The sequence below is a fragment of the Ptychodera flava genome, chromosome 9 (assembly GCF_041260155.1).
Source record: "Ptychodera flava strain L36383 chromosome 9, AS_Pfla_20210202, whole genome shotgun sequence".
NCBI classification, from domain to species: Eukaryota; Metazoa; Hemichordata; class Enteropneusta; family Ptychoderidae; genus Ptychodera; species Ptychodera flava.
In genome coordinates this window covers 15,661,711-15,689,484 of record NC_091936.1, presented here as the reverse complement: position 1 = coordinate 15,689,484, position 27,774 = coordinate 15,661,711, and the positions used below count along the sequence as shown (strand labels likewise).

At 38.3% G+C, this 27,774-nt stretch overlaps 1 protein-coding gene across 1 annotated transcript in view; it reads left to right on the top strand.

Annotated features, from left to right (window-relative positions):
- LOC139140129 (lysophospholipid acyltransferase 2-like) overlaps positions 1 to 27,774 on the top strand; it is a 50,354-nt gene that overhangs the window by 1,657 nt on the left and 20,923 nt on the right. The window contains exons 2-11 of the mRNA XM_070709172.1: positions 635 to 728; positions 2,150 to 2,295; positions 3,151 to 3,315; positions 3,441 to 3,496; positions 4,147 to 4,201; positions 4,989 to 5,166; positions 6,673 to 6,763; positions 7,549 to 7,650; positions 8,478 to 8,581; positions 9,293 to 9,490. Of these exons, the coding sequence (XP_070565273.1) occupies positions 663 to 728; positions 2,150 to 2,295; positions 3,151 to 3,315; positions 3,441 to 3,496; positions 4,147 to 4,201; positions 4,989 to 5,166; positions 6,673 to 6,763; positions 7,549 to 7,650; positions 8,478 to 8,581; positions 9,293 to 9,490 (1,161 nt within the window). The 5' untranslated portion in view covers positions 635 to 662. The remainder of the gene's footprint in view (positions 1 to 634; positions 729 to 2,149; positions 2,296 to 3,150; positions 3,316 to 3,440; positions 3,497 to 4,146; positions 4,202 to 4,988; positions 5,167 to 6,672; positions 6,764 to 7,548; positions 7,651 to 8,477; positions 8,582 to 9,292; positions 9,491 to 27,774) is intronic.

The window sequence follows — 27,774 nt, the reverse complement described above, 5'->3', positions numbered from 1 at the left end:
CTTAATTGTACAATCAATTTATCGTGTGGTCTACTTTCCACTAAGGCCATGTTACTTTGTAGAGGAGTCGTGTCGGTACGTCGCGCTGCCAACACTATTCTTCATACAGTGGTTTAAGGTAGAACGCGCCTCGGGGACAGACATTCGGACTCTCAAATTTTTACAATTCTCTTCTGATATACCACTTGTGGGGATTCATTTTAAAGCTCTTGGTGTAAGAAAACTTTTAACCGGCTTAGTTTTTCGAAATTCGAAAATTTAATTTTTCTCCATAGAGTAAGCAGCGGGATGGCAGCCATTTTGAATTTTAAATATCGGTAAATCTTGAGTTATTTATTTCCCTAGTATCAAAATCTGTACGGTGACCCCCGATTTTTCTTCTTGATTTTTGAAGAAACTTGTTCAAAGATTCCTTAATGAAATTTTGAGCAAAGGTTTTAGTCTTTCACTTTCGAGGCGCGAACTACCTTAAGTGATGCCTGCTACATTTAGCGATAACTTCTCGTCTGTTCAAATCCTCTCTGTAAGAAATTTGACCAAGTGCAATTGTCAGGGTGATCAATAACTCCCGATCCAACGAATGCCCACGAATTATATTATCCAATTCACTCCAATTGTTCATTTATCCGTACAGGAAGAAGGTACCGTAAACTATCCTCACAATGGTGCCCAGTTTGTGGTACGTAATTTTACAACTCAGCGAATTGTTGGGATTGCCGGTTGACAAGGTAAGATGTCATCACTTTTCTGGTCTTTCGACTGTCATGTAGCTTGGTAAATAAGTGAGGACTTTCAAAAGTTTTCAAAAGTTCTAAGGTCCATATGACGACATTGTGGCCGAATACGACACCTCGGCCACTCAAATGATTAGCGACAGCATTCCCGGCTTTGACTTATTACAGTGCTTCATATACTGAATCACTTTATACAGTATTTAGACAATTTTAGAACCAATCCTGACGGGTATAGCATGCTAGCAGGGCACGGTTACCCATTCTGGACACCTAGCTGGTACCACCATTAACTATCAGTCATTCAGGATGGTCCTGCTTGACTTCGTTAATCACAAATGTCCCATGGACCTGGTAATGAATTACCCTGAATAACAATGACTATTTAACCAGTTTAGTTTACATTTTAATTCTAGTCCATACCAGAATGTACTTGTCAAAAATAACAATGCAGTTTACACATGTGTAGGCTGAGTTGAAAGCTGAATGCTATGTATCTAAACAGGCTTTGGGGAGGAGAAAAAGAAACCGTAGTTTACATTTACACTAAAATCGTGGAAAAATCATCAAATATTACAGCGACTGCCCCTTTAACTTACAATATCAAGAAATGCCCATCTGACCGCGTGAACGAACCAGTTCAAACTTACTAGAAAGTATAATTATTTTAGAGCACGATTGGCAAACATTTTGTAAGCGTGATCATGTTGTCATGATTGAAAGTCTTAAACAAAAATGAACAAATATTTTAACGTATTATTCATTTTCCCCGATGTATTGTAATTTTACTTGTATCGACAAAAGATCTCTGCACCAATTAGAATAATGTTAAGTAAACGAGGGATGTAGCATTGAATTTAAGTTCTTTGAACACTGTTAGAAGAAAGGCAAAGGTAGTTAAATGCAGCCACTGCCAACAAGATCGCGAAATCGAGAACGCGTCATTTCGCAAATACGCTTGTATGTGATGCTAAGTTTGATCTTGTTCGAAGGCGCCGCTGTCAATGCTTAATTTTTAGCTTTACAAAGTAGCATCATAAATATTGTATATCTTACATTGTAAGGCAGACCCAATGACGATTTTGCTATATTGTCGTATTGTACCATATATGTGCAAAATGTTTCTGAAATTTAGACTTCTACCTTGTGTTCACTGCAAGGCTACATAGAAGATGGATACTGTGCAACTGCCACGTGCTTGTATTGAGAGAGAATCGCGTGTTCTCTGTCCTCGAAATTTACACTATTCTACTCATTATATAGTATTAACATTTCAGTTCATTGCAAAGCAGTAAACTTGGTGACTTTGGAATACAGATTTCATGAAAGCTTACAATCGATGCCGCACTGAATAATTACATCAATTCGTCTGATTCATGCTTTAACTTTCTGTATCATTTGTGATTTCATTTATCCAGGCAACTGTTCCCGTGATACTGGTACTTGCCATAGTCCTGGCAATACCGTACAGGATATTCCTACATCCAAGCCGGGCAGACGCCACAACAAGACATATCGTGGCAATCGGCTTAGGCTTCTATTTCAGCTATTATCTACACTCATGGTAAGAGTTCAAAGTTCGTCCAACCATTGACAGCTGAAGGAGAGGATTGTCACTTTTTGACTGACTGCAGGTCATCGTTCGCCTTTTATTGTCACAAAAATTTAATTGTTCCTATAATCGTTTCCCGTGGTTTTTTTGACCTTCACACTGAGAAATTTGAATTGAGGATTATTTACCAATAACACCGTTTTATCAGAAGTCATATTGCCATAAGATGAATTTGAACGTCATACACATCAATTTAATTCTCAGGTTCTACTTAGTCAATTGAGATATCGACGAACGTGGAAGTATTTGTCTGACAATCTTGGCGCATGATTAAATTGTTAAGGTAAAACGCGCCTCGGGGACAGATATTTGGACTCTAAAATTTCTACAATTCTGTTATGATCTACCACTCGTGGGGGCTCATTTTAAAGCTCTTGGAGATATAAAACAATTCGCCGTCTTCGTACTTCGAAAATCCTAAATTATTTTTTTCCCATGGAGTTAAAACTGGATTATCTGGCGGCCATTTTGAATTTCAAATATCGCAAAATGTTTGGTAATTTGTTTCCCTAGTTCCAAACTTTGCACGGTGACCCTCTCATTTTATATATTGTTGATTTGGCAAGAGAATGGTTAAGAACCTTGAGTAATTCCATCGTAAGGTTACTTAATGTTTACAATTTTCTAATAATAATTTCATAGTTTTAAAATTAAAAACATTTTAACATAATGCATATATGAGTGCCTTCTCTCATGCGAATATAGTTTGCTACGCGACAACTTGATTACGTTGAAGTAGAGTAGTGTTGATTTGTATGTCAATGTGAAAAACATCATTAACCCCTTGTATTGTGTTGTCTATTACAGGGGTGTAGTCATTTTACTCGTCAAAGCAGTATTGTGTTATATTCTAATGGTATATTTGAATCCGACGTATATGCCTAAAGTTGTCTTCGCAGTTGCCATGGGAATCCTAACTGTAGTAAATTTTCGAGAATTTCTACGTGACAGTCCCGGCAATAATGTAGTCAGGTGAGTACTCTGTGATATCACTATTTTGAATCTTATGTATATTATTGTGTTTAAATGTCACTGATCTTCTCAAGAAGTCGACGTGTGGTTACATTCTATTGGTATTTTAATTGTTTGTTTTTCAGAGCTTTGATGATATTCACTGCAAAAATAACAAGCCTTGCATGGAGCCTACATGATGGTAAGTCTTTGGTTTCCGTGTATTGCTAGCGGCTTATTGTCTTGTTTTGTCGATGGCATATTATAGTACATAGCATAAAACGTACTGAGGGTTCGGCATAAGTTCTCATTTATTTGTAAAATAATCGCAATCATACCAATCCATAATCCAATAACACTAGGTCAGAATTTGTAAGACAATAGTTGTAAACATAGACACAAAACAGCACAGAACAGACAGTAAATAGACGGTACACAAACAAAGTCAATTCATGAAAGAAAGATATATGGACCTCTGGCCAAAAGACCAAGAAGTGATGTCAGGTGTTTCTAAAATAGTAAGCGCATCCTGCCCCACATGTGGCACCCGCCATATATATCAATCTGTAAGTCAGATAGGTAGTGGTCACTAACTAAGGCCCCATGTCACCGATGCCATCAGTGATCATTTGTCGAAGAGAGATATTGTATTTATCTACCAGCTTTGCGATGTAAATTTGTCTTAGGTGAACTTGCATTTCGTTATCTGGTAAATAACTCTAATGTTTGCTCATACATTTTATCGACATTCTTGCAAATTTCTTCTCTTTACTATTTTGTTCAAGAAATTATCAAAAGTATTGCTAATGAACTACCTTAACCTGTTATGGTATTTCATTTTTAAAATGTCAGGATTTGCAAGAGATAGAGCGATACTTAGCGATTTCCGGAGCAAGAAGGTTGTTAGGTAAGACATATTAATTCTCTTAAAGATGGGGCACCCTGATACTTCAAGTGCAGGTTTCGAATCTCTCTTTGCCGATATTTCTACATATAATCGAAATAAAGTTACCATATGATCATATTGAGAGAGAGAGAGAGAGAGAGAGAGAGAGAGAGAGAGAGAGAGAGAGCACACTATAGCTGTTTGTAATCAGTCAGTCAAAACAACCCGAAAGCCCCTGTCAACGTTTGCTGCACTTAACAACCCTGGTCATGAGAATGCAATCATCTGCCCGCTTTCGCCTTTGATTAAAAAAATAGGCACAGCGCCACTTACGACCAATGATGTCACTGTCTTTTGGATCACGCATAAACTCATCACAAAGTTCTGAACAGTAATCCAACCATCGTCATATCTCTGAAATGACAGAGCCCACTGAAATGACAGATATTTATTATATCGTTTTCGTTCTAGAAACTAAACTTACAAGATAAAATAAAAACGCTGCGACGTATTATTTGGTAAGAGACAAAGGTTCCTCTTGTCACCGCGATGGGAGTGAATGAGTGAGAAAAGTTTATTCACAGTCCCCTGTGGTCTAGTCCGCTCTGCGTCTATGCGCCCCATAAACGTGTGTACATATGCCTCTTTTTCTCAGGCATATGTACACACGTCTATGGGGCGCATAGACGCAGAGCGGAATAGACCAAAGGGGACTATGGTTTATTTCGACATTTGCGCTCCCGCTGGAACTACTCATGCTACATGGTTAGAGGTGTCTTAACGTGTCTTTAACTTTGCAATCATTCAGGCGAATTCCATCCGTTCTGGAGTATACCAGCTACTTATTCCACTTCCAAGCACTGGCAGTAGGTCCATTCTGCTTCTACAAGGATTACATTGATTTCATAGAAGGCAAACATGTAGTGCCGTACAAAGCTATAAAGGACGGCAAAGAAGTTGTTATCCACAAAGAACCACCAGTGACTGTAAGTATTTCAATAAAATGTTCGTTGGTTACAAAGATATACTATGATCTTAATAAGACCGTTGATTCATAAAATTACAGATGAAAATGTGAAATTTCTTTCCGAATGATTTGTACATTCACACCTTGAGAAGATCGATCAAGCATACGTCTTCGGGGTTTAGTTTTTCCTCGATTATGTTATCTGATTACCGAGGGCAGTTTCGATGGCAGTCTTTTTTTTTCCTTGGTAGGGCACAAACATTTTCACTAAAAAGCCAATGTCAACCGGAATATCGATTGATAATCGGTATAGCTCTTGTGTGTTCATAGCAGTTGTGTTATTGTGGTATGCGTACGGGTTTGTTTTTTTTTGCACTGAACACAGTATTTGGTCGCTGTCGGCTAAGTACCGTGTCCCGTACCGTAAAGACATCCTTACACTCAACAAATACAAGCTGCAAAACTTGAATGGCCAAGGTGTTGTTTTAATCGACGTGTATCAGCAATTTTTACAACATCAACACAGCAGGGCTTGATGTGGTCTTGTTTACATTTTTACATGTAATCAGCTACATGCTCCCAGTTACACAACACACCAGGGCAACTCCACGCAAGTCAGACAGAGAAACATAAACAAATCACCACACTTTGCAATATCATGTATGTTTCTCTTTTATTCATGATGAACAAGTGAGCGTGGAAGGTTTTGAAATTTTCGCTTGTCCAATCTCAGTAATGATATCTTTTCTGTTACTAACAACGGTCTCATCACTGCGATCCTGGTTCTTACAAATGAAAAGAATAACGGTGTATAGGGAGCATAACACAAAAACTGAACGAAAGGAAAAGTGCTGTTACAACTTTAAAAATACCTTTAAGCTACAAATAGAAATAATAGTAAACAAATAGTTATTCTATAGACGCATACAGAAATAATTCATCTAAACGGTATAAAGTAAATGAGCTACAAGTAATAGAACACAACATATTTACATCGGGAATCAGGATCTTCACAAATATTTAGAGCATGTAACGTTTATATGATACTGGTCTAGCTTGTCATTTCCTAAAGCTACATATACCTGAACTTTCGCGCTCACTTGTTCATCAGGAATGGAAAAGAAACATACATGATATTGCAAAGTGTGGTGATTTGTTTATGTTTCTCTGTCTGACATGCGTGGAGTGGCCCTGGTGTGTTGTGTAACTGAGAGCATGTAGCTGATTAAAGATGTAAACAAGACCACTGCAAGCCCTGCTGTGTTAATGTTGTAAAAATCGCTGATACACGTTGATTAAAACAACACCTTGGCCAATTAAGTTTTGCAGCTTGATCGATTTTGAGTGTAGATTTTACAAAACTTAGTGTGATATTTCGTTGAGATCTTCACGGGAAATATTTTTTACTTGTGAATTGTTACTGCAAAGGCACGTCATTTCCTGCTGAAATGTCTAAATAGCTGCCCTTCAACAAAATTTTGATAAGTATTCATCAATCGGTCTTCTTTCCTTTTGTTCATTACAGAGTAACGTCATGCGCAAAACGGCATTAGCCATCATATTTGCTGCCATCAACGTCACGATGACATCACGAATACCTCTAGAGGATAATATAGGTTGATAAATGTCGAGGGCTTTCGCCACTCTATGAATCATACTTTATGAATCAGCAGCTATCATACCAGTACCGCGTGGTCCAATGTCCAACAAGCCAAGAATCTTCAAGAGACCGTGGATAAGTGAAAACACGCGCACGGCAAACGAAACTCGTAGCGTTTGACCCTAAAACGTAGCTAGCACCTACACATTGCCTCGTCTCGCATTCTTCATCGCATTCAGTGAGCACAGCCTGAGTAGATTTGCCGAGGCAACATTTTGGGAGACAGATAATACACATGTTTGCATTTAGATTGCAGTGAAATGGCTTCTGAGAATGGAAACATGCAGAGAACCACCTTTATTTCGGAGAATATTTTTGTACATTGAAACGGTTTTTTGACAGGGTGGATACTCATGAAAACTCCGCCCCTCTTCGCTGTTTGATAAAAAAATACTTCCAATTCAAGATGGACCCCACCCGCCCGTATTTTGCCGGGCTCCTGTTCCTGCGAATACTTGCACAATAATCGAAACAGTGATAAACCCCCTCCCCTAAATCAATTACCTTCGTTTGTCTTGTGCGTGTTTTAACTATCCACTGCCCCTCAACTTATGACTTTAACTAAACTCTTCATACAACTTTACTCATGATAAATAACTGCACATATTTTTCCCGGCAAGTATTTTCTCGTCAAAAGTTTAAAGCGACAAAGTAACTCAAATGAAGGTACTCATTCACAGAATACATTTACGCATGCGTGTCATACAAGCCTGACTTTCCTCTCCTTGTTACTAACTATAGGTAAGCCTGTACTGGCTTCTGCATTTGTTTATCGTGTGTTTTATGCGTTGTCCTGTATATGGCTGGTTTTCCTTCCACTTTACGCCTTTGTGTGGATACTAGGTAAGAGTGATAGAATGCAACACTGCTCGTATAATGGGGCTGAGATGGAATGTCTCACATACAAGTCTTGGAATTTCTATCCCTGGGTTGTATGATAGACAAATTCTCCAACTATTGAGAAATTCCATTTCAGAACATAAACTCGTGGGATTATTTTCCTCTTTAGATAATAACATTTGCATAAATGACTTCGACATCTTCGATTTATTTCATTCCTATTAGAAAAAAATATTCGCATTCATCCACATCAAATCCTGTGTGAAATATGTTTACATATTCATCCGCGATAGAGAGACTGTAAAAACCTTTCGGTTTGAAGCAAGTCGTCTGCCAACATTACAGTACTGTTCTGTTTTACACATCACATGACGTACCATTCGCAAATTAATACGCGCACCGCGCCACAGGCGTGGGGACAGAGAATGACCAATATGGAAAATGTAACTCAATCACGATAATGCATAGTGTAAAAACAAGATTCCACAGTGAAGTTCTCACTCTCCCAGCGTACAAGCGCTAAGAGCATACAATTTCTCAAACACGCCACCCTCAGACACGTGGTGTAAAGTCTTTCCTGGCTGCCATCAAAGTATTCAATTTATGAGAATACATTTGACGAAAAACATAGAAGAATTTCTCCAAATATAGTGCGGTATACCAATGCAAAGAAGTTTTCAGTTTTAACAAGAAGGCAGACGTCAAATAATTATGGCGGCATTTTTTTCAATGCTTTTACTCATTCAAAGATTCAAGGAATCGGTGGTAGCACAAGATATCCCTATCACACACCCATTTCCTTACGCATGCTTCTTTCCCTATACTTCCAGGTGATGTGGCATGTAACATTTCAGGTTTTGGATTCAATGGTTACGATAGCAGCGGTGAACCCAAATGGGACTTGGTATCTGACATACGTATCAAACCTGCTTATGTAAATATTGACATTTAAATATTTCCTCAATTAACTTCAGGCCCGAGCTTTTGCATATTCTAGCAGACATGCTTTGGACAAAATAATAAGATAAAAGACCGACATATATGAACCTTCTCGCCGCCTTAATGTTTCTTACGCTCAATGACTTTAAAAAATCGCGCCCACAAGTGAAAGCTAACACCGACGTATTTGTGGGAGGCAGACATGGTGGTGACGTGATGTGCATCACACTGTGCATGGAGATGACAGAAAGAAGACAGAAAAGTGTGTTAACAAATTTAGGGTTATATAAGTACATCTTGTAGAGGATGTATAGAGCATGCAGACAGCTAGACAAACAGGCAGACGGACATTCCGTTTCCCATGAAGGACATGAGCATCTTATTCTGATTCTACAAGCTTAATATAGAGGTATGCTGCTCTTTTGAAGAATGTAAGTTCGAATGTGACTCATTGGTGCGACATATCTGTATAAATAAATGTAATCTTGTAAATCTAGACCTGATGAAGTGACATAATTCTAAAGTTTTCAGCACCTAGAGCAAAGATTAGTGTATGAGTTGATATATTACATTCATTTCTATTGTAATACAGTGAAAGACTGTGAAACTCTCTCTCTCTCTCTCTCTCTCTCTCTCTCTCTCTCTCTCTCTCTCTCTTTCTCTCTCTCTCTCTCTCTCTCTCTCTCTCTCTCTCTCTCTCTCTCAGCTGTGCAGCAATATGAAAGAGAGTATAGATTGTTGGCATATGTCTATCAATAATTGGTTGAGGTACGTCAGCTATGAACGTCTTCGCCGCCATAATTTGATTCTAACATATCTTCTGTCGATGATTTGGCATGGATTCCTACCTGGCTACATCTGGTTCTATGTAGGCTGTTTGACGCTCGCCATTGCACAAAAACGGGTAAGAGGCCTTTATTTTATAGTGATACAATACCTCTACCGTCACTCGACATGGCAGTAAACAAATCCATGAATAGCTCAGAAATCAGAAAAAAAAATCAAAAAGAAATCAGACATAATATTTTAACTTAAAATGTGTTATAGGAAACGCTACTTTGATGCAGTACCTTTCAGAAGATTTACGTAATTTCTGGGGTGTTTTGTAGCAATGAACTCATGTCTTTACTATTCCCTTTCTCGTTCTGGTCCGTGTTTGATGGCGTCTTTTGTTGTGTATTTAGGGGCCCAAGCCGACCGGCTGGGACCCTATTGTTATTGCTCAAGTTCTACTACTTCCTCTTCTTTAGGGGCCGAGCGCCCTCATGGCGAGGCCCCTATTGGTATTGCTCAAGTTCTACTTTTTTCTTCTTCTTCTTCTTCTTCTTCTGCCGTTTTTTTGTCAGTCCTAATCTCTGAAACTGCTCAATGAAATTTTTTGAAACTTGGTACAATGTTTAAGGTCAATGAGAGGTAGTGCATGTTAGTCTTGAATTTTTAATTGGTCATGTGACCTGGCTGCAATTTTGAAATGAAAATGTTTTTACTGTCCCATTTCCATAAAATTTGACCGATCCAAAATCTTTCGCAAACTTTATAGGCCATACTATCTAGACGCTATATACTAAATTTCAAGGAAATTGACCTGGCAGTTTTATAGAAGAAGATTTTTAAAGTATTATTTTTCTGATTTTTCAATGACCTTTGACCTCCCCTATACCTCTGCAGCTAAGCTATACAACGGCTTATTCTGGACTATGTGAGTGCCCTGGGGGGCAGGGGGCTTGTCACTGCTGAACAATGACCAACAGGTTATCAAACTGCAAATCAATGTTTTAAGGATGAACTTGACCTATGACCCTAGCATGTTTTCTAACCTCATTTATTATGCACGTATCTAATTCTGGGCAAGCCAATAGAGTTAGAGGTCTGGTTTTTGGTATATAGGCATAACTATGGGATACAATTTTTTTGACAAAATGTCACGTGACCTTGATGACCTTTGACCTCAAATATACATATATGTCAATAACTCAGTAACCACAAGGGCTACACCCTTCATATTTGGTATGATGGGAGACCTTATGGTACCATATGTCATGCCTCATTTAATATGCACATATCTAATTTTGGGCAAGCAAACAGAGCTAGAGGACTGATTTTTGGTATATATGGTTAACTATGGGATACAATATTTTTGACAAAATGTCACGTGACCTTAATGACCTTTGACCCCAAATAAACATATATGTCCATAACTCAGTAACCACAAGGGCTACACCCTTCATACTTAGTATGATGGGAGACCTTATGGTACCATAGGTCATGCCTCATTAAATATGCACATATCTAATTCTGGGCAAGCCAATAGAGTTAGAGGTCTGGTTTTTGGTATATAGGGATAACTATGGGATACAATTTTTTTGACAAAATGTCACGTGACCTTGATGACCTTTGACCTCAAATATACATATATGTCCATAACTCAGTAACCACAAGGGCTACACCCTTCATACTTGGTATGATGGGAGACCTTATGGTACCAAAGGTCATGCCTCATTAAATATGCACATATCTAATTCTGGGCAAGCCAATAATGTTAGAGGTCTGGTTTTTGGTATATAGTTATAACTATGGGATACAATTTTTTTGACAAAATGTCACGTGACCTTGATGACCTTTGACCTCAAATATACATATATGTCCATAACTCAGTAACCACAAGGGCTACACCCTTCATACTTGGTATGATGGGAGACCTTATGGTACTATAGGTCATGCCTCATTTAATATGCACATATCTAATTCTGGGCAAGCCAATAGAGTTAGAGGTCTGGTTTTTGTATATAGGGATAACTATGGGATACAATTTTTTTGACAAAATGTCACGTGACCTTGATGACCTTTGACCTCAAATATACATATATGTCCATAACTCAGTAACCACAAGGGCTACACCCTTCATACTTGGTATGATGGGAGACCTTATGGTACCCTATGTCATGTCTCATTAAATATGCACACATCTAATTTCGGCCAAGCCAATAGAGTTAGAGGTTTGTTTTTTGGTATATAGGGATAACTATGGGATACAATTTTTTTGACAAAATGTCACGTGACCTCGATGACCTTTGACCTTAAATATACATATCTGTCCATAACTCAGTAACCACAAGTGCTACACCCTTCATAATTGGTAGGATTGGAGACCTTATGACGCCACATCATGTACCTCATTAAATATGCACATATCTAATTCTGGGCAAGCCAATAGAGCTAGAGGTGTGATTTTTTGTATATGGGGATAAGTATGGGATACAATTTTTTCAATAAAAGGTCACATGACCTCGATGACGTTTGACCTCAAATATACATATCTGTCCATAACTCAGGAACCACAAGGGCTAGACGCTTCTTATTTTGTATAAAGGGAGACTTATGGTGCTATATCTGGTACCTCATTAAATATGCACATATCTAATTTTGGGCAAGCCAATACAGCTAGAGGTCTGATTTTTTGTATATGGGAATCAGTATGGGATACAATTTTTTGACAAAATGTCACGTGACTCCAATGACCTTTGACCTCAAATATATGTATTTGTCCATAACTCTGTAATCAACAGTGCTATACCCTTTGACCCCAAATGTACGTATGTACCTAAACGTGAGCAACAATTAGTACAGAAACCTTCATGTTTGTTATGATTGCAGATCTCAAGATGACACCGTATGTTTCTCATCAACTATGCGAGCTGCTCGGCCCCGCCAACGCTGCTTGCAGCTTTAATTAGGGGCCCAAGCCTACCGGCTGGGCCCCTATTGGTTTTATAGGAGTTCAATATTTAGGGGCCCAAGCCTACCGGCTGGGCCCCTATTGGTTTTATAGGAGTTCAATATTCTTCTTCTTAGGGGCCCAAGCCGACCGGCTGGGCCCCTATTGTTATTGCTCGAGTTCTACTGTTTCTTCCTCTTCTTCTTCTTCTGCCGTTTCTTTGTCAACCTAGATCTCTTAAACGGCTGAACGAAAACTTCTCAAACTTGCAGGTCAAGTACTTGGTAGTTAGTACTCATGCACCTGACCCTTGAAATTTCAATTAGTCACGTGACCTGGCGGCCATATTGGATTTTCCAAAAACCTACAAATGGCTTCTCCAGAATACCCAGGGGTCTAGTCGATTTGAAATTTTTTGTATAGCAAGCATGGCCTAAGGTCTTAAGAATTTGCCAATAAAATCGCATGCGGTCACGTGACCTTGGCCGCCATATTGGATTTTTGAAAAATACCCATTTAATCTTTAAAAATCTTCTTCTCCAGAACCAAAACACCGATTCAACTGAAATCTCACATGTAACATCTTAAGTGTGATCTCTTTCAAGTTTGCGAAAGGCGTTTTGATCGGTCACGTGGTTTGGCCGCCATTTTGGATTTTGAGAAAAACGTGATTTAATCTTCAAAAATCTTCTTCTCCAGAGCCAACACACCGATTCGACTGTAATTTGACATTTAACATCTTAAGTGTGATCTCTTTCAAGTTTGCAAAAGGCGTTTGATGATCTCTTTCAAGTTTGCAAAAGGCGTTTTGATCGGTCAAGTGGTTTGACGGCCATATTGGATTTTGTGAAAATCAAGATTTAATCTTTAAAAATCTTCTTCTCCAGAACCAACACACTGATTCGACTGAAATTTGACATGTCATATCTTAAGTATGATCTCTTTCAAATTTGCGAAAGGCGTTTTGATCGGTCACGTGGTTTAGCCGCCATATTGGATTTTGCAAAAATCGTGATTTAATCTCTAAAATTCTTCTTCTCCAGAACCAACACACCGATTCGACTGAAATTTGACATGTAACATCTTAAATGTAATCTCTTTCAAGTTTGCGAAAGGGGTTTTGATTAGTCACGTGGTTTGGCGGCCATATTGGATTTTGCGAAAATTATGATTTAATCTTTAAAAATCTTCTTCTCCACAACCAACGCACTGATTGAGCTGAAATTTTGTGTGTAACATCTTAAGTGTGATCTCATTCAAGTTTGCGAAGGCGTTTTGATCGGTCACGTGGTTTGGCCGCCATATTGGATTTTCTGAAAATCGTGATTTAATCTTTAAAATCTTCTTCTCCCGAACAAACACTGATTTGACTGAAATTTTGCATATACCATCTTAAGTGTGATGTGTTTCAAGTTTGAAATGCATTTTGATTGGTCACGTGGTTTGGCCGCCATATTGGATTTTCCGTAAAAGATTAAATTCCAAGTGAAACATACAGTAACTATTAGATGATGTTCAAAATCCTACTTTTTGAAGCTCGAACTTTGCACATAATATAATTAGTGCAAGATTTTTCAACCATGTTAACCGCTTGGGCCCCGCCAACGCTGCTTGCAGCTTTAATTAGGGGCCCAAGCCTACCGGCTGGGCCCCTATTGGTTTTATAGGAGTTCAATATTCTTCTTCTTCTTCTTCTTCTTCTTCTTTTCGTTCTTCCGCTCCTTTTTTGGTGACCTAGAACTCAAACACCGCTCACCGCAGACTTCTAAAACTTGCAGGGCTAATAGGTACCTATAAGATCTCGTGCACCTGGGTATGCAAATTTCGATTGGTCACGTGACCTGGCGGCCATATTGGATTTTTCAAAAACCTAAAAACGGCTTGTCCTGATGATCTAGGGGTCTGGTAAATTTGAATTTTTTTCTGTAGGAAGCATGACCTAAGGTCTTCAGATTTTGTAAATAAAATCGGGTGCGGTCACGTGACTTTGGCCGCCATATTGGATTTTTGAAAAATACCCATTTAATCTTTAAAAATCTTCTTCTCAAGAACCGAAACACCGTTTGAGCTGAAATTTTATTCATGTCATCCTTAGAGTGATCTCTTTCATATTTGCAAATAACATATTGATCGATCACATGATTAGGCCGCCATATTGGATTTTGCGAAAATCGCAATTTAATCTGCAAAAATCTTCTACTCAAGAACAAAACACTGTTTGAGCTGAAATTTTACTCATGTCATCCTTAAAGTTATCTCTTTCAAGTTTGCGAAAAAGATTTCGATCGGTCACGTGATTTGGCCGCCATATTGGATTTTTTTAAAATACCAATTTAATCATTAAAAATCTTCTTCTCAAGAACCAAAACACTGTTTTAGCTGAAATTTTACTCATTGTCATCCTTAGAGTGATCTGTTTCAAGTTTGCGAATAACATTTCGATCGGTCACGTGATTTGGCCGCCATATTGGATTTTGCAAAAATCGCAATTTAATCTTCAAAAATCTTCTTCTCATGAACCAAAACACCGTTTGAGCTGAAGTTTTACTCATGTCATCCTTAGAGTGATCTCTTTCAAGTTTGTGAAAAACATTTGGATTGGTCACGTGATTTGGCCGCCATATTGGATTTTGCGAAAATAGTGATTTAATCATTAAAAATCTTCTTCTCAAGAACCAAATACCGTTTGAGCTGAAATTTTACTCATGTCATCCTTAGAGTGATCTCTTTCAAGTTTGCGAAAAAGATTTCGATCGGTCGCGTGCTTTGGCCGCCATATTGCATTTTGCGAAAATCGTGATTTAATCTCTAAGAATCTTCTCCTCAAGAACCAACACACCCATTCGACTGAAATTTGACATGTAACATCTTAAGTGTGATCTCTTTCAAGTTTGAGAAAGGCGTTTTGATCGGTCACGTGGTTTGGCCGCCATATTGGATTTTCCGTAAAATATAAAATTCCAAGTGAAACGTACAGAAACCAGTAGATGATGTTCAAAATCCTACTTTTTCAAGCTCGAATTTTGCACATAATATCATTAGTGCAAGATTTTTCAACCATGTTAACCGCTTGGGCCCCGCCAACGCTGCTTGCAGCTTTAATTAGGGGCCCAAGCCTACCGGCTGGGCCCCTATTGGTTTTATAGGAGTTCAATATTCTTCTTCTTTTCGTTCTTCCGCTCTTTTTTTGGCTACCTAGAACTCAAACACCGCTTACCGCAAACTTCTAAAACTTGCAGGGCTAATAGGTATCTATGAGATCTCGTGCACCTGGGTATACAAATTTCGATTGGTCACGTGACCTGGCGGCCATATTGGATTTTCGAAAAATACCGATTTAATTTTAAAAATCTTCTTCTCCAGAACCAACATACAGATTTAGCTGAAATTTTACTCATGTCATCCTTAGAGTGATCTCTTTCAAGTTTGCGAAAGACGTTTGGATCGGTCACGTGATTTGGCCGCCATCTTGGATTTTACGAAAATCGCAATTTAATCATTAAAAATCTTCTTCTCCAGAACCAAAACACTGATTTAACTGAAATTTTACTCATGTCATCCTTACAGTGATCTCTTTCAAGTTTGCGAAAGACGTTTGGATCGGTCACGTGATTTGGCCGCCATCTTGGATTTTACGAAAATCGCAATTTAATCATTAAAAAACTTCTTCTCCAGAACCAACACACCGATTAAACTGAAATTTTACTCATGTGATCCTTGGAGTGATCTCTTTCAAGTTTGCGAAAGACGTTTGGATCGGTCACGTGATTTGGCCGCCATCTTGGATTTTACGAAAATCGCAATTTAATCATTAAAAATCTTCTTCTCCAGAACGAACACACCGATTTAACTGAAATTTTACTCATGTCATCCTTAGAGTGATCTCTTTCAAGTTTGCGAAAGACGTTTGGATCGGTCACGTGATTTGGCCGCCATCTTGGATTTTACGAAAATCGCAATTTAATCATTAAAAATCTTCTTCTCCAGAACCAAAACACCGATTTAACTGAAATTTTGCTCATGTCGTCCTTAGAGTGATCTCTTTCAAGTTTGCGAAAGACGTATTGATCGGTCACGTGATTTGGCCGCCATCTTGGATTTTACGAAAATCGCAATTTAATCATTAAAAATCTTCTTCTCCAGAACGAACACACCGATTAAACTGAAATTTTACTCATGTCATCCTTACAGTGATCTCTTTCAAGTTTGCGAAAGACGTTTGGATCGGTCACGTGATTTGGCCGCCATCTTGGATTTTACGAAAATCGCAATTTAATCATTAAAAATCTTCTTCTCCAGAACCAAAACACTGATTTAACTGAAATTTTGCTCATGTCGTCCTTAGAGTGATCTCTTTCAAGTTTGCGAAAGACGTATTGATCGGTCACATGATTTGGCCGCCATCTTGGATTTTACGAAAATCGCAATTTAATCATTAAAAATCTTCTTCTCCAGAACAAACACACAGATTTAACTGAAATTTTACTCATGTCATCCTTAGAGTGATCTCTTTTAAGTTTGCGAAAGACATTTGGATCGGTCACATGATTTGGCCGCCACATTGGATTTTTGAAAAATCGCAATTTAATCATTCAAAAACTTCTTCTCAAGAACTAACACCAAAATCTTTTCGCAAACTTTATAGGCCACACTACTAGATGCTATATAATAAATTTCAAGGAAATTAACCAGGCAGTTTTTGAGAAGAAAATTTTTAAAGTATTATTTTTCTGATTTTTCAATGACCTTTGACCTCCCCTATACCTCTGCAGCTAAGCTATACAAATGGCTTATTCTGGCCTATGTAAGAGTCATATCTAATTCTGGGCAATCTAATAGAGCAAGAGGTCAGATTTTTGGTATATAGGGATAACTACGAAAAACAATTTTTTTAACAAAATGTCACATGACTTCGATGACATTTGACCTCAAATATACATATACGTCCATAACTTTGGAACCACAAGTGCTACATCCTTCATATTTGGTAGGATGGGAGACCTCATGGTGCCATATCCGGTACCTCATTAAATATGCACATATCTAATTTTTGGCAAGCCAATAAAGCTAGAGGTCCGATTTTTGGTATATAGGCATAACTTAGCAATACAATTTATTTGACTAATTGTCATGTGACCTCAATGACCTTTGACCTTAAATATAGGTATATGTTCATAACGAAGTAACCACAAGTGCTACACACTTCATATTTGGTATGATGGGAGACCTTATGACACCAAATCCTGTACCTCATTAATTATGCGCATATCTAATTCTGAGCCAGCCAATAGAGCTAGAGGTCTTATTTTTGGTATATAGGGATAACTTAGCAATACAATTTTTTTGACAAAATATCACGTGACCCCGATGACCTTTGACCTTGAATAAACGTATATGTCCATAACTCAGTAACCACAAGTGCTACACCCTTCATATTTGGTATGATGGGAGACCTTATGACACCACATCCTGTACCTCATTAATTATGCGCATATCTAATTCTCAGCCAGCCAATAGAGCTAAAGGTCTGATTTTTGGTATATGGGGATAACTTAGCAATACAATTTTTTTGACATAATGTCACGTGACCTCGATGACCTTTGACCTTGAATGTACGTATATGTCCATAACTCAGTAACCACAAATGCTACAGCCTTCATATTTGGTATGATGGGAGACCTTATGACACCACATCCTGTACCTCATTAATTATGCGCATATCTAATTCTGAGCCAGCCAATAGAGCTAGAGGTCTGATTTTTGGTATATAGGGATAACTTAGCAATACAATTTTTTTGACATAATGTCACGTGACCTCGATGACCTTTGACCTTGAATATACGTATATGTCAATAACTCAGTAACCACAAGTGCTACACCCTTCATATTTGATATGATGGGAGACCTTATGACACCACATCCTGTACCTCATTAATTATGCGCATATCTAATTCTGAGCCCGCCAATAGAGCTAGAGGTCTGATTTTTGGTATATGGGGATAACTTAGCAATACAATTTTTTTGACATAATGTCACGTGACCTCGATGACCTTTGACCTTGAATGTACGTATATGTCCATAACTCAGTAACCACAAGTGCTACACCCTTCATATTTGGTATGATGGGAGACCTTATGACACCACATCCTGTACCTCATTAATTATGCGCATATCTAATTCTGAGCCAGCCAATAGAGCTAGAGGTCTGATTTTTGGTATATGGGGATAACTTAGCAATACAATTTTTTTGACAAAATATCATGTGACCTCGATGACCTTTGACCTTGAATATAAGTATATGTCAATAACTCAGTAACCACAAGTGCTACACCCTTCATATTTGGTATGATGGGAGACCTTATGACACCACATCCTGTACCTCATTAATTATGCACATATCTAATTCTCAGCCAGCCAATAGAGCTAGAGGTCTGATTTTTGGTATATAGGGATAACTTAGCAATACAATTTTTTTGACACAATGTCACGTGACCTCGATGACCTTTGACCTTGAATATACGTTTATGTCAATAACTCAGTAACCACAAGTGCTACAGCCTTCATATTTGGTATGATGGGAGACCTTATGACACCACATCCTGTACCTCATTAATTATGCGCATATCTAATTCTGAGCCAGCCAATAGAGCTAGAGGTCTGATTTTTGGTATATAGGGATAACTTAGCAATACAATTTTTTTGACAAAATATCACGTGACCTCAATGACCTTTGACCTTGAATATACGTATATGTCCATAACTCAGTAACCACAAGTGCTACAGCCTTCATATTTGGTATGATGGGAGACCTTATGACACCACATCCTGTACCTTATTAATTATGTGCATATCTAATTCTGAGCCAGCCAATAGAGCTAGAGGTCTGATTTTTAGTATGTATGGATAACTTAGCAATACAATTTTTTTGACATAATGTCACGTGACCTCGATGACCTTTGACCTTGAATATACGTATATGTCAATAACTCAGTAACCACAAGTGCTACAGCCTTCATGGGATAACTTAGCATAACAATTTTTTGACAAAATATCACGTGACCTCGATGACCTTTGCCCTTAAATATGAGTATATGTCCATAACTCAGTAACCACAAGTGCTACATCCTTCATATTTGCCGCCATATTGGATTTTACGTAAAACATGCAATTCCCACTGACATGTACAGTAACTATGAGATGATGTTCAAAATCATACTTTTCCAAGATCGAATTTTGCACATAATATCATTAGTGCAAGATCTTTCAACCATGTTATCCGCTTGGGCCCCGCAAACGCTGCTTGCAGCTTTAATTAGGGGCCCAAGCCTACCGGCTGGGCCCCTATTGGTTTTATAGGAGTTCAACTTTCTTCTTCTTCTTCTTCTTCTTCTTCTTCTTCTACTTCTTCTTCTTCTTCTTCCGCTCTTTTTTTGTCGACCTAGAACTCAAGCACCGCTTACCGCAAACTTCTGAAACTTGCAGGGCTAATAGGTACCTATGAGATCTCGTGCACCTGGGTATAGAAATTTCGAATAGTCGCGCGATGTGGCGGCCATATTGGATTTGCGAAAAATACCAATTTAATTTTAAAAATCTTCTTCTCCAGAACCAACATACAGATTTAGCTGAAATTTTACTCATGTCATCCTTAGAATGATCTCTTTCAAGTTTGCGAAAGACGTTTGGATCGGTCACGTGATTTGGCCGCCATCTTGGATTTTACGAAAATCGCAATTTAATCATTAAAAATCTTCTTCTCCAGAACCAACACACCGATTTAACTGAAATTTTACTCATGTCATCCTTAGAGTGATCTCTTTCAAGTTTGCGAAAGACGTTTGGATCGGTCACGTGATTTGGCCGCCATCTTGGATTTTACGAAAATCGCAATTTAATCATTAAAAATCTTCTTCTCCAGAACCAACACACCGATTAAAATGAAGTTTTACTCATGTCATCCTTAGAGTGATCTCTTTCAAGTTTGCGAAAGACTTTTGGATCGGTCACGTGATTTGGCCGCCATCTTGGATTTTACGAAAATCGCAATTTAATCATTAAAAATCTTCTTCTCCAGAACAAACACACCGATTTAACTGAAATTTTACTCATGTCATCCTTAGAGTGATCTGTTTCAAGTTTGCGAAAGACATTTGGATTGGTCACATGATTTGGCCGCCATCTTGGATTTTACGAAAATCGCAATTTAATCATTAAAAATCTTCTTCTCCAGAACAAACACACTGATTTAACTGAAATTTTACTCATGTCATCCTTAGAGTGATCTCTTTTAAGTTTGCGAAAGACATTTGGATCGGTCACAAGATTTGGCCGCCACATTGGATTTTCGAAAAATCGCAATTTTATCATTCAAAAACTTCTTCTCCAGAACTAACACCAAAATCTTTTCGCAAACTTTATAGGCCATACTACTAGATGCTATATAATAAATTTCAAGGAAATTAACCAGGCAGTTTTTGAGAAGAAAATTTTTAAAGTATTATTTTTCTGATTTTTCAATGACCTTTGACCTCCCCTATACCTCTGCAGCTAAGCTATACAAATGGCTTATTCTGGCCTATGTAAGAGTCAGATCTAATTCTGGGCAATCCAATAGAGCAAGAGGTCAGATTTTTGGTATACAGGGATAACTACGAAAAACAATTTTTTTAAGAAAATGTCACATGACCTCGATGACCTTTGACCTCAAATATACATATACGTCCATAACTTAGGAACCACAAGTGCTACATCCTTCATATTTGGTAGGATGGGAGACCTTATGGTGCCATATCCGGTACCTCATTAAATATGCACATATCTAATTCTGGAAAAGCCAATAGAGCTAGAGGTCTGATTTTTGGTATATAGGCATACCTTAGCAATACAATTTTTTTGACAAAATATCACGTGACCTCGATGACCTTTGACCTTGAATATACGTATATGTCCATAACTCAGTAACCACAAGTGCTACATCCTTCATATTTGGTATGATGGGAGACCTTATGACACCACATCCTGTACCTCATTAATTATGCGCATATCTAATTCTGAGCCAGCCAATAGAGCTAGAGATCTTATTTTTGGTATATAGGGATAACTTAGCAATACAATTTTTTTGACAAAATATCACGTGACCTCGATGACCTTTGACCTTGAATATACGTATATGTCCATAACTCAGTAACCACAAGTGCTACACCCTTCATATTTGGTATGATGGGAGACCTTATGACACCACATCCTGTACCTTATTAATTATGTGCATATCTAATTCTGAGCCAGCCAATAGAGCTAGAGGTCTGATTTTTGGTATATATGGATAACTTAGCAGTACAATTTTTTTGACATAATGTCACTTGACCTCGATGACCTTTGACCTTGAATATACGTATATGTCAATAACTCAATAACCACAAGTGCTACAGCCTTCATATTTGGTATGATGGGAGACCTTATGACACCACATCCTGTACCTCATTAATTATGCGCATATCTAATTCGGAGCCAGCCAATAGAGCTAGAGGTCCGATTTTTGGTATATAGGGATAACTTAGCATTACAATTTTTTTGACAAAATGTCACGTGACCTCGATGACCTTTGCCCTTAAATATGAGTATATGTCCATAACTCAGTAACCACAAGTGCTACATCCTTCATATTTGGCCGCCATATTGGATTTTACGTAAAACATGCAATTCCCACTGACATGTACAGTAACTAGGAGATGATGTTCAAAATCATACTTTTCCAAGATCGAATTTTGCACATAATATCATTAGTGCAAGATCTTTCAACCATGCTATCCGCTTGGGCCCCGCCAACGCTGCTTGCAGCTTTATTAGGGGCCCAAGCCAACCGGCTGGGCCCCTATTGGTTTTATAGGAGTTCAACTTTCTTCTTCTTCTTCTTCTTCTACTTCTTCTTCTTCTTCTTCTTCCGCTCTTTTTTTGTCGACCTAGAACTCAAACACCGCTTACCGCAAACTTCTGAAACTTGCAGGGCTAATAGGTACCTATGAGATCTCGTGCACCTGGGTATAGAAATTTCTAATAGTCGCGCGACCTGGCGGCCATATTGGATTTTCGTAAAATACCAATTTAATTTTAAAAATCTTCTTCTCCAGAACCGACATACAGATTTAGCTGAAATTTTACTCATGGCATCCTTAAAGTGATCTCTTTCAAGTTTGCGAAACACCGTTTGGATCGGTCATGTGATTTGGCCGCCATCTTGGATTTTACGAAAATCGCAATTTAATCATTAAAATCTTCTTCTCCAGAACCAACACACCGATTTAGCTGAAATTTTACTCATGTCATCCTTTGAGTGATCTCTTTCAAGTTTGCGAAAGACGTTTGGATCGGTCACGTGATTTGGCCGCCATCTTGGATTTTACAAAAATCACAATTTAATCATTAAAAATCTTCTTCTCCTGAACCAACTCACCGATTCAACTGAAATTTTACTCATGTCATCCTTGGAGTGATCTCTTTCAAGTTTGCGAAACCCGTTTGAATCGGTCACGTGATTTGGCCGCCATCTTGGATTTTACGAAAATCGCAATTTAATCATTAAAAATCTTCTTCTCCAGAACCAACACACCGATTTAACTGAAATTTTACTCATGTTATCCTTGGAGTGATCTCTTTCAAGTTTGCGAAGGACGTTTGAATAGGTTACTTGATTTGGCCGCCATCTTGGATTTTACGAAAATCGCAATTTAATCATTAAAAATCTTCTTCTCCAGAACCAACACACAGATTTAGCTGAAATTTTACTCATGTCATCCTTGGAGTGATCTCTTTCAAGTTTGCGAAAGACGTTTGGATCGGTCAAGTGATTTGGCCGCCATCTTGGATTTTACGAAAATCGCAATTTAATCATTAAAAATCTTCTTCTCCCGAACCAACTCACAGATTTAACTGAAATTTTACTCATGTCATCCTTAGAGTGATCTCTTTCAAGTTTGCGAATGACGTTTGGATCGGTCACGTGATTTGGCCGCCATCTTGGATTTTACGAAAATCGCAATTTAATCATTAAAATAACTAAGTAACCACAAATGCTACAGCCTTCATATTTGGTATGATGGGAGACCTTATGACACCACATCCTGTACCTCATTAATTATGCGCATATCTAATTCTGAGCCAGCCAATAGAGCTAGAGGTCTGATTTTTGGTATATATGGATAACTTAGCAATACAATTTTTTGACATAATGTCACGTGACCTCGATGACCTTTGACCTTGAATATACGTTTATGTCAATAACTCAGTAACCACAAGTGCTACAGCCTTCATATTTGGTATGATGGGAGACCTTTTGACACCACATCCTGTACCTCATTAATTATGTGCATATCTAATTCTGAGCCACCAAATAGAGCTAGAGGTCTGATTTTCGGTATATAGGGATAACTTTGCAATACAATTTTTTTGACAAAATATCACGTGACCTCGATGACCTTTGACCTTGAATATACGTATATGTCAATAACTCAGTAACCACAAGTGCTACACCCTTCATATTTGGTATGATGGGAGACCTTATGACACCACATCCAGTACCTCATTAATTATGCGCATATCTAATTCTGAGCCAGCCAATAGAGCTAGAGGTCTGATTTTTGGTATATAGGGATAACTTAACAATACAATTTTTTTGACATAATGTCACGTGACCTCGATGACCTTTGACCTTGAATATACGTATATGTCAATAACTCAGTAACCACAAGTGCTACATCCTTCATATTTGGTATGATGGGAGACCTGATAACACCACACCCTGTACCTCATTAATTATGTGCATATCTAATTCTGAGCCAGCCAATAGAGCTAGAGATCTTATTTTTGGTATATAGGGATAACTTAGCAATACAATTTTTTGACAAAATATCACGTGACCTCGATGACCTTTGACCTTGAATATACGTATATGTCCATAACTCAGTAACCACAAGTGCTACACCCTTCATATTTGGTATGATGGGAGACCTTATGACACCACATCCTGTACCTCACTAATTATGCGCATATCTAATTCTGAGCCAGCCAATAGAGCTAGAGGTCTGATTTTTGGTATATATGGATAACTTAGCAATACAATTTTTTTGACATAATGTCACGTGACCTCGATGACCTTTGACCTTGAATATACGTATATGTCCATAACTCAGTAACCACAAGTGCTACAGCCTTCATATTTGGTATGATGGGAGACCTTATGACACCACATCCTGTACCTCATTAATTATGTGCATATCTAATTCTGAGCCAGCCAATAGAGCTAGAGGTCTGATTTTTGGTATATAGGGATAACTTAGCATTACAATTTTTTTGACAAAATGTCACGTGACCTCGATGACCTTTGCCCTTAAATATGAGTATATGTCCATAACTCAGTAACCACAAGTGCTACATCCTTCATATTTGGCCGCCATATTGGATTTTACGTAAAACATGCAATTCCCACTGACACATACAGTAACTATGAGATGATGTTCAAAATCATACTATTCCAAGATCGAATTTTGCACATGATATCATGAGTGCAAGATCTTTCAACCATGTTATCCGCTTGGGCCCCGCCAACGCTGCTTGCAGCTTTAATTAGGGGCCCAAGCCTACCGGCTGGGCCCCTATTGCTTTTACTGGAGTTCAATATTCTTCTTCTGGTTCTTCCGCTCCTTTTTTGTCGACCTAGAACTCAAACACCGCTTACCGCAAACTTCTGAAACTTGCAGGGCTAATAGCTTCCTATGAGATCTCGTGCACCTGGGTATACAAATTTCGATTGGTCACGTGACCTGGCGGCCATATTGGATTTTCCAAAAACCTAAAAATGGCTTTTCCAGAATACCCAGGGGTCTAGTCGATTTGAAATTTTTTGTATAGCAAGCATGGCCTAAGGTCTTAAGAATTTGCCGATAAAATCGCATGCGGTCACGTGACCTTGGCCGCCATATTGGATTTTTGAAAAATATCAATTTAATCTTTAAAAATCTTCTTCTCCAGAACCAAAACACCGATTCGACTGAAATTTCACATGTAACATCTTAAGTGTGATGTCTTTCAAGTTTGCGAAAGGCGTTTGGAGCCGTCACGTGGTTTGGCCGCCATATTGGATTTTGCAAAAATCGTGATTTAATCTTTAAAAATCTTCTTCTCCAGAACCAACACACCGATTCAACTGAAATTTGACATGTAACATCTTAAGTGTGATCTCTTTCAAGTTTGCGAAAGGCGTTTTGATCGGTCACGTGGTCTGGCCGCCATATTGGATTTTTGCGAAAATCATGATTTAATCTTTAAAAATCTCCTTCTCCAGAACCAACACACCGATTCGACTGAAATTTCACATTTAACATCTTAAGTGTGATATCTTTCAAGTTTGCCAAAGGCGTTTTGATCGGTCACGTGACCTGGCGGCCATATTGGATTTTTGCGAAAATCGTGATTTACTCTTTAAAAATCTTCTTCTCCAGAACCAACAAACCGATTCGACTAAAATTTCACATGTAACATCTTAAGTGTGATCTCTTTCAAGTTTGCGAAAGGCGTTTTGATCGGTCACGTGGTTTGACCGCCATATTGGATTTTAGGAAAATCATGATTTAATCTTAAAAAATTTTCTTCTCCACAACCAACACACCGATTGAGCTGAAATTTATGTGTAACATCTTAAGTGTGATCTCTTTCAAGTTTGCGAAAGGCGTTTGGATCGGTCACGTGGTTTGGCCGCCATATTGGATTTTGCGAAAATCGTGATTTAATCTTTAAAAATCTTCTTTTCCAGAACCAAAACATCAATTCGACTGAAATTTGGCATGTAAAATCTTAAGTGTGATCTCTTTCAAGTTTGCGAAAGGCATCTTGATCGGTCACGTGGTTTGGCCGCCATATTGGATTTTAGGAAAATCATGATTTAATCTTAAAAAATTTTCTTCTCCACAACCAACACACCGATTGAGCTGAAATTTTATGTATAACATCTTAAGTGTGATCTCTTTCAAGTTTGCGAAAGGCATTTGGATCCGTCACGTGGTTTGGCCGCCATATTGGAGTTTGCAAAAATCGTGATTTAAATCTTTAAATTAAGTGTGATCTCTTTGAAGTTTGCGAAAGGCATCTTGATCGGTCACGTGGTTTGGCCGCCATATTGGATTTTAGGAAAATCATAATTTAATCTATAAAATGTTCTTCTCCACAACAAACACACCGATTGAGCTGAATTTTATGTGTAACATCTTAAGTGTGATCTCTTTCAAGTTTGCGAAAGGGAAAGGCGTTTGGATCGGTCACGTGGTTTGGCTGCCATATTGGATTTTCCGTAAAATATTAAATTCCAAGTGAAACGTACAGTAACTATTAGATGATGTTCAAAATCCTACTTTTTAAGCTCGAATTTTGCACATAATATCATTAGTGCAAGATTTGTCAACCATGTTAACCGCTTGGGCCCCGCCAACGCTGCTTGCAGCTTTAATTAGGGGCCCAAGCCTACCGGCTGGGCCCTATTGGTTTCGTAGGAGTTCAATATTCTTCTTCTTTCTTCTTCTTCTTCTTCCGCTTCTTCTTCCTCTTCTTCCGCCGCTTTTTTGCCCCTCTTGATCTCAGGAACCGCTTAACGTTAAGTTCTCAAACTTACAGGACTAATAGGTACTAATGGGTACTAGTGCATGTTATCCTTAAAATTGTGATTGATCACGTGACCTGGCGGCCATATTGGATTTTCCAAAACCTAAAAATGCCTTTTTCTGCTGACCTAGGGGTCTAGTCAGTTTGAAATTTTTTACATAGCAAACATGACCTAAGGTCTTAAAAATTGGCGAAAAAATCGCGTGCGGTCACGTGACCTTGGCCGCCATATTGGATTTTAAGAAAATCGTGATTTAATCTTTAAAAATCTTCTTCTCCAGAACCAACACACCGATTAAACTGAAAATTTACATGTGACATCTTAAGTGTGATCTCTTTCAAGTTTGCGAAAGGCGTTTTGATCGGTCACGTGACCTTGGCCGCCATATTGGATTTTGCGAAAATCGTGATTTAATCTTTAAAAATCTTCTTCTCCAGAACCAACACACTGATTCCACTGAAATTAGACATGTAACATCTTAAGTGTGATCTCTTTCAAGTTTGCAAAGGGCGTTTGATCGGTCACGTGGTCTGGCCGCCATATTGGATTTTTGCGAAAATCGTGATTTAATCTTTAAAAATCTTCTTCTCCAGAACCAACACACCTACTCGACTGAAATTTTACATGTTACATCTTAAGTATGATCTCTTTCAAGTTTGCGAAAGGCGTTTTGATCGGTCACGTGGTTTGGCCGCCATATTGGATTTTGCGAAAATCGTGATTTAATCTTTAAAATCTTCTTCTCCAGAACCATGCACCGATTGGACTGAAATTTGACAAGTAACATCTTAAGTGTGATCTCTTTAAGTTTGCGAAAGGCATTTTG